This window comes from Balaenoptera ricei, chromosome X, assembly GCF_028023285.1.
Source record: "Balaenoptera ricei isolate mBalRic1 chromosome X, mBalRic1.hap2, whole genome shotgun sequence".
Lineage (NCBI taxonomy): Eukaryota > Metazoa > Chordata > Mammalia > Artiodactyla > Balaenopteridae > Balaenoptera > Balaenoptera ricei.
In genome coordinates this window covers 55491752-55504363 of record NC_082660.1, presented here as the reverse complement: position 1 = coordinate 55504363, position 12612 = coordinate 55491752, and the positions used below count along the sequence as shown (strand labels likewise).

General features: G+C 41.0%; 1 protein-coding gene across 12 annotated transcripts in view; it reads left to right on the top strand.

The window, feature by feature from the left end:
* ARHGEF9 (Cdc42 guanine nucleotide exchange factor 9) overlaps positions 1-12612 on the top strand; it is a 228719-nt gene that overhangs the window by 184722 nt on the left and 31385 nt on the right. For all 12 annotated transcript variants that reach the window (XM_059910557.1, XM_059910551.1, XM_059910560.1 and 9 more), the window contains one exon: positions 10991-11234. In XM_059910557.1, coding sequence (XP_059766540.1) covers positions 10991-11234 — 244 coding nt within the window. The remainder of the gene's footprint in view (positions 1-10990; positions 11235-12612) is intronic.

The following is a 12612-nucleotide window of genomic DNA, read 5'->3' as shown; positions in this document are numbered from 1 at the left end:
TGTTGCATAATAGTGGTGAGAGTGGGCAACCTTGTCTTGTTCCTGATCTTTGTGGAAATGGTTTCAGTTTTTTACCATTGAGAACAATGCTGGCTGTGGGTTTGTCATATATGGCCTTTATTATGTTGAAGTAAGTTCCCTTTATGCCTACTTTTTGGAGGGTTCTTATCATAAATGGGTGTTGAATTTTCTGAAAAGCTTTTTCTGCATCTATTGAGATGATCATATGGTTTTATCCTTCAGTTTTTTAATATTGTGTATCACATTGATTGATTTGCATATATTGAAGAATCCTTTCATTCCTGGGATGAACCCCTTTGATCATGGTGTATGTTCCCTTTAATGTGCTGTTGGATTCTGTTTGCTTGTGTTTTGTTGAGGATTTTTTTCTTGTTTCCTGAGGTAGGATTATATTGCTATAAACTTCCTTCTTAGAACTGCTTTTGCTGCATCCCAAAAGTTTTGGGTCATCGTGTTTTCATTGTCATTTTTTCCTAAGTATTTTTTGATTTCCTCTTTGATTTCTTCAGTGATCTCTTGGTTATTTAGTAGTGTATTGTTTAGCCTCCATGCGTTTGTATTTTTTACAGATTTTTTCCTGTAATTGATATCTAGTCTCATAACGTTGTGGTTGGAAAAGATACTTGATATGATTTCAACATTCTGAAATTTATCAAGGCTTGATTTGTGACCCACGATATGATGTATCCTGGAGAATGTTCCATGAGCACTTGAGAAGAAAGTGTGTTTTGTTGTTTTTGGATGGAATGTCCTATAAATATCATTTAAGTCCATCTTGTTTAATCTATCATTTAAAGCTGTGTTTCCTTATTTATTTTCATTTTGGATGATCTGTCCATTGGTGAAAGTGGGGTGTTTAATGTCCCTCACTATAATTGTGTTACTATCGCTTTCCGTTTTTAAGGCTGTTAGCATTTGCCTTATGTATTGAGGTGCTCCTATGTTTGCTACATAGGTATTTACAATTGTTATATCTTCTTGGATTAATCCCTTGATCATTATGTAGTGTCCTTCTTTCTTTCTTCTAATAGTCTTTATTTTAAAGTCTATTTTGTCTTATATGAGAATTGCTACTTCAGCTTTGTTTTGATTTGCATTTGCATGGAATATTTTTTCCATCCGCTCACTTTCAGACTGTATGTGTCCCTAGGGCTGAAGTGGGTGTCTTGTAGACAGCATATATTCGAGTCTTGTTTTTGTATCCATTCATCCACTCTATGTCTTTTCATTGGAGCATTTAATCCTTTTATATTTAAGGTAGTTATCGATATGTATCTTCCTATTACCATTTTCTTAATTGTTTTGGTTTTGTTATTGTAGGTCTTTTCCTTCTCTTGTGTTTCCTGCCTAGAGAAGTTCCTTTAGCATTTGTTGTAAAGCTGGTTTGGTGGTGCTGAACTCTCTTAGCTTTTGCTTGTCTGTAAAGGTTTTAATTTCTCCATCGAATCTGAATGAGATCCTTGCTGGGTAGAGTAATCTTGATTGTAGGTTTTTCCCTTTCATCACTTTAAATATGTCCTGCCACTCCCTTCTGGCTTGCAGAGTTTCTGCTGAAAGATCAGCTGTTAACCTTATGGGGATTCCCTTATATGTTATTTGTGTTTTTCCCTTGCTGCTTTTAATATTTTTTCTTTGTATTTAATTTTTGATAGTTTGAGTAATATGTGTCTTGCCATGTTTCTTCTTGGATTTATCCTGTATGGGACTCTATGTGCTTCCTGGACTTGATTGACTCTTTCCTTTCCCATATTAGGGAAGTTTTCAACTATAATCTCTTCAAATATTTTCTCAGTCCCGTTCTTTTTCTCTTCTTCTTCTGAGACCCCTGTAATATGAAAGTTGGTGTGATAATGTTGTCCCAGAAGTCTCTGAGTCTGTTCTCAATTCTTTTCATTCTTTTTTCTTTATTCTGCTCTGCAGTAGTTATTTCTACTCTTTTATCTTCCAGGTCACTTATCCGTTCTTCTACCTCAATTATTCTGCTATTCATTCCTTCTAGAGAATTTTTAATTTCATTTATTGTGTTGTTCATCATTGTTTGTTTGCTCTTTAGTTCTTCTAGGTCTTTGTTAAACGTTTCTTGTATTTTCTCCATTCTATTTCCAAGATTTTGGATTATCTTTACTATCATTACTCTGAATTCTTTTTCAGGTAGACTGCCTATTTCCTCTTCATTTGTTTGGTCTGGTGGGTTTTTACCTTGCTCCTTCATCTGCTGTGTATTTCTCTGTCTTCTCATTTTTCTTAACTTATTGTGTTTGGGGTCTCTTTTTTGCAGGCTGCAGTTTCGTAGTTCCTGTTGTTTTTGGTGTCTGCCCTCAGTGAGTAACGTTGGTTGAGTGGGTTGTGTAGGATTCCTGGTGGAGGGGACTGGTGCCTGTCTTCTGGTGGGTGAGACTGGATCTTGTCTTTCTGGTGGGCAGGACCACGTCCGGTGGTGTGTTTTTTGGTGTCTGTGACCTTATTATGATTTTAGGAAGCCCCTCTGCTAATGAGTGGGGTTGTGTTCCTGTCTTGCTAGTTGTTTGGCATAGAGTGTCCAGCACTGTAACTTGCTGGTTTTTGAGTGGAGCTGGGTCTTAGTGTTGAGATGGAGATCTCTGTGAAAACTTTCACTTTTTTATATTACATGGGGCTGGAAGTTCTCTGGTGGGCCAGTGTCCTGATCTCATCTCTCCCACCTCAGAGGCTCAGGCCTGACACCCAGCCCGAGCACCAAGACCCTGTCAGCCACTCGGCTCAGAAGGAAAGGGAGAAATAAAGAAGAAAGAAACAAAGAAACAAATAGAATAAAATATAGTTATAAAATAAAAAAGTAATATTATTTTTAGAAATTAATAAAAAAGAAGAAAGAAAGAAGAGAACAAGCAAACCAAAAAACAAATCCGTCATTGATAACAAGTGTTAAAAACTATACAAAAAAAAAAAAAACCGACAGACAGAACCCTAGGACAAATGGTAAAAGCAAAGCTATACAGACAAAATCACACAAAGAAGCATCCACATATACACTCACAAAAAGAGAAAAAGGAAAAAAATATATATACAAAAAAAGGAAGAGAGCAACCAAATCAATAAACAAATCTACCAATGATAATTAGCTCTAAATACTAACCTAAAATAAACATAAAACCAGAAACAAATTAGATGCAGAAAGCAAACCCCAAGTCTACAGTTGCTCCCAAAGTCCACCACCTCAATTTTTGGATGATTCATTGTCTATTCAGGTATTCCACAGATGCAGGGTACATGAAGGTGATTGTGGAGATTTAATCTGCTGCTTCTGAGGCTGCTGGGGTAGATTTCCCTTTCTCTTCTTTATTTGCACAGCTCCTGGGGTTCATCTTTGGATTTAGCCCGCCTCTGAGCATAGGTCACCTGAGGCCGTCTGTTCCCGACCCAGCCAGGACAGGGTTAAAGTAGCAGCTTATTAGGGAGCTCTGGCTCACTCAGGCCAGGGGAGGGAGGGGTACGGAATGCGGGGCAAGCCTGCGGCATCAGAGGCTGGTGTGACATGGCAACAGCCTGATATGCGCTGTGTGTTCCCCTGGGGAAGTTTTCTCTGGATCCCGGAACCTGGCAGTGGCGGGCTGCCCAGGCTCCCTGGAGGGGAAGTGTGGATAGTGACCTGTGCTTGCACACAGGCTTCTTGGTGGCTGCAGCAGCAGCCTTAGCGTTTCATGCCCCTCTCTGGTGTCCGAGCTGATAACCGTGGCTCGTGCCCATCTCTGGAGCTGGTTTAGGTGGTGCTCTGAATCCCCTCCTCTTGCTCACCCCGAAACAACGTTCCCTTGCATCTTAGGCAGTTCCAGACTTTTTCCCGGACTCCCTCCTGGGTAGTTGTGGAGCACCAACCCCCTTCAGGCTGTGTTCATGCAGCCAACCACAGTCCTCTCTCTTGGGTCTGACCTCCAAAGCCCAAGCCTCAGCTCCCAGCCCCCACCCACCCTGGCGGGCGAGCAGACAAGCCTCTCATGCTAGTAAGTGCTGGTCGGCAGTGATCCTCTGTGTGGGAATCTCTCCACTTTGCCCTCTGCTCCCCTGTTGCTGCACTCTCCTCCATGGCTCTGAAGCTTCCCCCCCACCCACCTCCCATCTCAGCCAGTGAAATGACTTCCTAGTGTGTGGAAACTTTTCCTCCTTCAAGCTCCTTCCCAGAGGTGCAGGTTCCATCCCTATTCTTTTGTATCTGTTTTTTTCTTTTTTCTTTTGCCCTACCCAGGTACCTTAAGAGTTCCTTGCCTTTTGGGAAGTCTGAGGTCTCTTGCCAGCATTCAGTAGGTGTTCTGTAGGAGTTGTTCCACATGTAGATGTATTTTTGATGTATTTGTGGGAAGGAAGGTGATCTCCACGTCTTACTCCTCTGCCATCTTGACGGTCCCTCCTATAATAGATTATTAAAGAGTTGTGAACATTTAAAAGGAGGTACAGTGACAGGGACTCTCCATTGGTTTCCTAAGAGCAGGTCATGTTGCATAAAATCCATCTTCTATCTTGGCAGTAACTAGACTAGTTGATGAGAGGGTTGCACTAGACAGAGGATATCAGGATTTCAGCCTGGCACTTCAGATTTTCCCACAGTTTCCTTGCAGATAGGTGCAATGTGGAGTGGTAGAAAAAGCATAAAATTTATGGTCAGACAATTTTGTGCTCATTAGTTCCAGTACTCACTAACTACATGATTTCAAGCAAATGACTTCACTTTCTCCACCTTCACTTTATCATCTGTAAAATGAAGATAATAACTACTCTACAGGATTGTTGTGAAGATTAAATGAAGTCAATGCATGTAAAATGCCTGATAGAGGGCCTGACACCTAGTGGGTACTTGTTAATCTTAGTCTTCTCCCACCCCAATAAAGAACTAAGCAGCCTTGTAAGATAGCGAGGTCTCTGTCACTAGATGTACCCCCAAATGTGCTAGATGGTTTCCTGCCAGAAATAGTATAAGAGAGATTGATAGACCCATCTGATCCCTGAGATCATTTGGCCCAGTTACTAAGTTCTCATCCAGTCTTAAGATTCTCTTAATTCCCAACAAGTTAAGCAAAAACTTCCCCATTTTGCACATTGGAAGTTGGGATTGCATGCACCAATTAGAACAGCTTGAAGAACTTGTAGCTTGTTTCAGAGTGTGCATGTATGTGTGTGAATATATATATGAAGATACTTTTTTTTTTTAAGATATTCGCCATGTATTTCTTCTTTAGGTCTTTTTTTTTTTAATTTATTTTTATATTTATTTTTGGCTGTGTTGGGTCTTTGTTTCTGTGTGAGGGCTTTCTCTAGTTGCGGCAAGTGGGGGCCACTCTTCATCGTGGTGCGCAGGCCTCTCACCATCGCGGCCTCTCCCGTTGCGGAGCACAGGCTCCAGACGTGCAGGCTCAGTAGTTGTGGCTCACGGGCCCAGTTGCTCCGTGGCATGTGGGATCTTCCCAGACCAGGGCTCGAACCCGTGTCCCCTGCATTGGCAGGCAGATTCTCAACCACTGCACCACCAGGGAAGCCCTGAAGATACTTTTTAAGTGGCCATTATAGTAGGTGTGAAATGACACCAGTGGCTTCTAATTATGTGATCCCTTCTTTAATTTTTGCTGCTTCCCTCTTTGTTTGTCACTTTTCTTTTGAAAAATCTGATAAGACTCTTTTTTCTCTTTCTTCTTGTCCTTTATGGTGTCCATAACGTCTCTGCTCCCCTGCATCTTATTGCCCTGCTATTTTGGTTAATAATGTATTTTGTTATTTTCCTCCTGCAATGATTATATTGAAAATTACTTTGTTGCTTTGGGGAATTTATCTCTTTTTTCATTTCTTCCCTTTCACTTTTTACTGGGGAGGAGAGGAGAGCCCCTCTTACCTCTCTTCAATCAATCATCCGCCAATATTCCTACAACCCTGCAGTTGCCCCTAACAGCCTTTTCCCCATTTATCATCAATTGTGCCAGTCTGGACATGCTCTGTTGTCCCCTGTGTCATAACTGCTCAGTATTTATGTCACTTTCACCATATTCTGGGAGAATCAGAACTAAACAGAGTATAAAGATGCTGGAGAGAGGATTTCTTCTATACATGGAACTTTCTGCATTTGGACCATTTCTTCGTGCACTAAAGGGCCAGACTTGGAGAAGGAGCCATTCGGGACAACTCAGGAATGCACCAGTAGCATCAGAGGCGGAATAGACAGAAAGAAGATTTCTGCTTTAAAACCAGGGGGTTTAAAACCAGAACACCTGAGTCCTAGACTCTACTGTCTCTTACTAATTTGTCTAACCTTGGGCCAGTTCTTTAACTCCTTATTTTTATCAGTGTCAAATCAGGCTGATGACAGAATTCATCTCCGGAGGCTTTGAGGAGAATCACCTGAAGTAGTGGGAAGCAGTAAAGTATAATGTCAAGAGCATGGGTTCTAGGGCCAGACAAGAGGCCACCAATTTCCGTTTTCCCATCAGTTGTGTGACCTTGAACAAATTCTCTGTGCCTTTTATTATCCCCTCATTTGCAAAATGGGAACCATAATAGTATCTACATGGAAGGGAGGTTGTGAGGGGTAAATGAGACAATACAGTTGCAGTGCCTGGCACACAGTAAATGCTTAACAAATATTAGCCATTGATTACTGTATATGCAGTGTTACTAATCATTTATTCAGCACATTTTTATTGGGAGGCAGTATACACAGTGGTTAAAACAAGCACAGATTTTTAGAGCCAGATAGCCTAGTCTCAAAGCCCAGCAGTGCCATAGATGGTAGCTTTTATTCCACGGCAAGTTTCTTAACTGCTCTATGTCCACAGTTCCTCATAAAATGGGGTTATACCAGTACCTAACTTGTAGGATAGTTGTGAGGATGATTTAAGTTAATAAATGCAAAGTGTAGTTGGCAAGGGATGAATACATAAAGAAAACGTCATACACACACACACACACACACACACACACACACACAATGTAATATTATTCAGCATTAAAAACTAAGGAAAGGGGCTTCCCTGGTGGTGCAGTGGTTGAGAATCTGCCTGCCAATGCAGGGGACACGGGTTCAAGCCCTGGTCTGGGAAGATCCCACATGCCACGGAGCAACTAGGCCCGTGAGCCACAATTACTGAGCCTGCGCGTCTGGAGCCTGTGCTCCACAACAAGAGAGGCCGTGATAATGAGAGGCCTGCGCACCGCGATGAAGAGTGGCCCCCACTTGCCGCAACTAGAGAAAGCCCTTGCACAGAAACGAAGACCCAACACAGCCATAAATAAATAAATAAATAAATAAATAAATAAACCCAAAAGTTAAACAAAAAAAAAAAAAAAAAAACTTCTTAAAAAAAAAAAACTAAGGAAAGCCTGCCATATCCAACAACATGGATGAACCTGGAGGACACTATGCTAAGTAAAATAAGACAGAGAAAGACAAATACCATATTATCTCACTTATATATGGAATCTAAAACAGGCCAACTCATAAAGGTAGAGAGTAGAATGGTGGTTGCCAGGGGCTCATGGGGGTGGGAGAAATGGGGAGATGTTGATCAAAGGGTAAGAACTTTCAGTTATGTAGGACAAATAACTTCTGGAGAGCTAATGTACAAATGGTGACTATAGTTAGCAACACTGTATTGTATAATTGAAATTTGCTAAGAAAATAGATCTGAAGTGTTCTCATCACAAAAAAAAAGGTAACTATGTGAGATGATGGATATGTTAATTAGCTTGATTGTGGTGATCATTTCATAATGCATACATATATCAAAACATCACATATTACTCCTTAAATATATACAATTTTGTCAATTATACCTCAGTAAAGCTGGGGGAAATGCAAAGCATTTAGAATAGTGTCTGGCGCATAATGTATGTTGGTTAAGTGTTCACTGTTGCCATTGTTGTTGTTATTATTTTGTTATTATTAAGTATGTACTGTAGATGCTGGAATACAATAATTATAAAGACAAATCCAGTCCCAGCACCATGTGCCTTCCCTAGTACCTGAGATAAAACCAGATTGTCAGGCTAGGTGTGAGCAGCCAGGGCCCCCTCTAAAGAGCTAGGGAGAACCTTACTGACAAGCAAGTGAGGCAGGCTGCAATCCTGAAGATTTGCATTCTCCAGATTGTAGCATCTGTCATTTGTACAAAATGTCCTGCAGTGTTTTATTAAACCCCATGAATACCCAGTGATGCCAAATTCAAACAACTCCCAGCTGTTTCAGTCATGTAATGTGAGGGACGGGGGTGGGCTCCTTTCTGGGGCTATGGCTAGGGCCAGGCCCAGGGCCAGAGTGCTTGGCTGCAGACTGCCAGGGCCCTACTAGAGAAGCACTAGCTCCCTTAATCTCCTCCAACTTGGATGAGTGGAAAGGAAAAGGAGGAAGGCTGCCATCCTATTAGAAACAATCCCATTTAGGCAGAGAACTTGTGATGACCCAAATAGCATCTGTGGTGAGCACCTATTCACCATGTCCCTTTGAAAGCACTCAGACCACCATTAACAATTGGCATGTGGGCATTCTGGTCCCAATAGTACCACAGGCAACTAGGGCTCAGGAGGGCTTTGCCCCCTTGTTATGTGTAGAAGCTGAGCAGAAAAGCCTCTGAGGCTTTATCAGCTGTCCTTCCCTGGATAACTCCTAAGTGAGGAAAGACCAAGGAAGGCTCAGTGCTGGGCACAGCCTGAATGGACGGACAAAATTAAAAGCTGTAAAACACAACTAATGCAAATTCACTAGTGTGGTAACTGAGTGCCAATTGTATAAGGGTCTTCATAGTCAGTGCTAGCATTCAGAAAAGGAAAACCATAGTAACTTGAGCTGGATGGTGCAATCAGGGAAGGCTGCTTTGAGGAAGAAGAATGTATGACTTTGATCTTGAAGGCTGGAAGGATTGGAATAGGAGACTTCTTTGGGGGCAGGGAGGGGATATTAGTGTGAACCTAAGTATAGATCTGTGATTTTGGTGAGTGAGTGGCAAACAGTATTTGCCACCCACCACTACCACCACCCCTACCCTGAAAGGGTATATGGAATTTCCAGAGACAGTGGGGTAGCTATGAAAATTTTAAAATATTCAGAATTACTTTTGCTTTGTTTTCTTTTCAGTCACAATATTTAACTTATTTTGAAAGTTTAAATGAACTAAAGGAGGCAGTGGGATTTTTAGATTTATCAAAAGGAGTTTTAAAGAGCTATGAAACACTGATCTAGAAGAAAGAAAGCTCAGCACCATGTTTATCAGACAAGGCTGGCCTCATGACCTGGAAACTGCATGTTTAGATTTGAGCTTTACAATTTTACAAGGTGAGAATGACTCTCCCAGTTTTATAGTTGAGGAAATCGAGGCTCAGTGAGGTTAATTCATTTGCCCAGTACAACACAGCTAGTAGGTTAAGCAGCTAAGATTCAAACTCAGAACTTTAGGCTCTAACTCATGTTATTTATGCCATTCCATGCTGCTTGGTGGCCTTAGCTACCCTTTCTGGTTAGATTTTCTGAACAGTGGGTCATTCTTAATCATTCCTATCACATTCCTACACTTGGTTTTATGACTAATCTGATGCCTGAAAACTCACATTCAACGCTCTGGGAAGCCAGAAAGAGCAGGCAAAGGGAGAATTTTAATGACACATCCCTCTAGCCCTGCTCCCGTGCCACAAAGACAGAATTCTCTCTCTTTCCTTATTATCGATAAATACCTAAAGAAACAATAGGAGGTTCAGTTGATGCTTTTAATTTAGCTCCAAGATCATATACATTCTTTCCATTTTTGGAAACTAGTAAAGATTTTGAAGGCTAACAATGATTATGACATACCAACTCAGAGGGAAAGGAAGCTGCAGGCTGAAGTTAGGAATAGAGGGAGGTTGAGCCTGCCCATGTTCAAGCCAGGTGGACACCCACCTATTAGCTGTGTGGTCCAGGTCTGTGTGTATTTGTATTATGTATTGTAAGGCAGGTTTCAAGACTTTACAAGATCAAAGTAGATTACATTGATCCATTCTCCTCAGCTTGTTCTGCTTTTGTAGTTAGATTAGCCTGACAGGGCCTACTTTTTATGCATATGTTTCACAAAGTGTTCCTGGGGACTATGGAAGTCAGTGCATGGGCGTCACCACATCCTTTTGGCAGGACTGAGCTTGTCCACTTTGAGCATGGTGAAAGGAATCCAGGCTCTGAAACAAGCTTGGAGCTACGTTGTCCCACTCCATACAGCAGACTTATCTCTCTCCTATAAACTTGATGCCAAGGTTACCCAACAGATCAGAACCCATCTGTACTCGAAAGCCTATTTATATGCATAATCACTATGGAAGGAAAAAGAACACCATGATTGTTATTTTTTGCAAAGCAATTTATCAACACCTGTATTTCCCAGCCTGGGGCTTTGAGATTGATAGAGCTATGCTGGGAATCCTTAAAGACAGCCTTCCCCAGCCCTACAGAAAAGCCCAGTTTACCATGCAGTGTGAAGAGTTAGGACTGGGAATGTGAGTGGCCAAAGGCAAATCCTTTGCAGGTAGCCTGCAGCTGTGAACTGTGAGGCATGTCAGACAATTCAGTAAAATGGGAATAGTTTAACCAGACCATGTAATGGTAATAAAAATTAATGAACATTTCTGACTCTATCAGATAGTCTAGAAGGCCAAATATTTTGGAAGAGGAAAAGCCCTTGCTAACTGTGCTTGTGTGGCTTACTGCTTCCTACTTCCCATCAGCAGTCTTGCAAACACATACATGGATTGAGGCTGAAGTCTGAGACAAAGTCTATGGATGTAGGCCAGAGGCTTTCTCTAAGAGCATCTAGTTAACCAACTATTAGTGTCATACACTAAGCTAACCTGCCCAAATTTAGACCAAACCACCCCTCATTGATACTCCAGAACAATGGCAATGTTAGCATCCTGCTACGCCCATGTGCCAAGTCTCCTGGTACCCACTCTCCACATACCTTCAACAAAAAGCCTTCTCTTTCTTCCTACCTAGGACCTGATCCGGAGAGACATCCTGTACTACAAAGGCCGCATTGATATGGATAAATATGAAGTAGTTGACATTGAAGATGGCAGAGATGATGACTTTAATGTCAGCATGAAAAATGCCTTCAAGCTTCATAACAAGGAAACTGAGGAGATACACCTATTCTTTGCCAAGAAGTTGGAGGAGAAGATACGCTGGCTCAGGGCTTTCAGAGAAGAGAGGAAAATGGTACAGGAAGATGAAAAAATCGGTAAGTGACCTGAGAGGAGAAAGAAGAATATGGCTATGAAGAACACAGTGAGTTAAATTCGTTTTCATTTTTTCAGAGGCAAAGAGAAGATTTTTGTTGCAAACTAACCTAATCCACTTTGGTGGTCCCCTATTATTAGGTTATTTTTGGTAGATACCAATAATTTCTATTAGTCAGGGTTAAGTGATAGAGGTTGGTCTCCCCTACATTCTCATTGCTAGATAAGATTATTACACTGAAATAAAACCTCAGGCTCGATTCTCCCAAACATACAAAAATTTATTAGCAAACAAACACAAAAGCAGTCATACAGCCTGTTCTGTAATTTCAATGAAGTCCCAACTCTGTCCTTAGATACATAACAGCATCTTCTGTAAAAAGGTTAGGTTAGTCGAGGCAGATTTGGTAACATATAGGATTCAGCTAAGTTCCTAGTCAGAGTCTAGTGACAAAATCCTCTGACAAGGGCCAAAATATAGTACCCATTTTCAATCTTAAACTTCAGGCTTCCTTCTGAAGTGTATGTATAGGCTATAGGGTTCACTGGATTCTTATACCCAGTTCTTGTGAGGGCTAAAATGCCTGTAAGACTTTTGTGGCCAGGGCACATCTTGCACGGCATTCCTTTTTTATCAGTAAAAATTCATTTTTAACATGTATTATGCTAATTAGGCCTCCTGCATTAAGGTGACTGAACTGCTCCTCTTGAGTGTATATTCCTGATTAGGGCATTTTAGATGTTAACTAAATGCCCCTAGAGTATAGATTAAAATTAATGTGCATGTATATATCATGCACTCTTTATGAAAGTATTTTAAAGTAAATTATAGAAAATATAACAGGGTCTAAAACCATGACCACTTGCACGATTTAGAATCATACTAAGCTATACTCTTTGGCTTGAAATAAGTTGTTTTCCTTTCCAAAGGGAATATAGCTGGTAGAGATACTTTTTATGCTGCTTTCCAACTGTGGGATTTAGGCTTTAGCTTTGTGGTTTACAAAGTACTATCTGGTCTCTTACTCATGGTCCTGCCTTTCTGGCATAAAAATACCAAACAGCCAGGCTCTGAAATTTCATGAGAAGACACAAGAGTTTCTGTTTTTGACTCACTTATAGGGAGGAGAATTATACCTTAAAACATCTGTATGTTCAAGTTGGTAGAAACTGCCTCTAGAAAAATGGGCCTACCATTTGAGTCCTGGTGCAAATGTATTCTCCTATCTGAAGTGTTAGCGATGGAAATGGTCCAGAGGAAAGGAAGGATAATCAGAAAGACACTGCTTAGTCTTATCATAGTCTTCTCAGGTTTAGGGTAGAGTGCATATTGATAATTCACTTTAAGTCCCATTGGTGTCAATTTGCTTTCAGCCTATG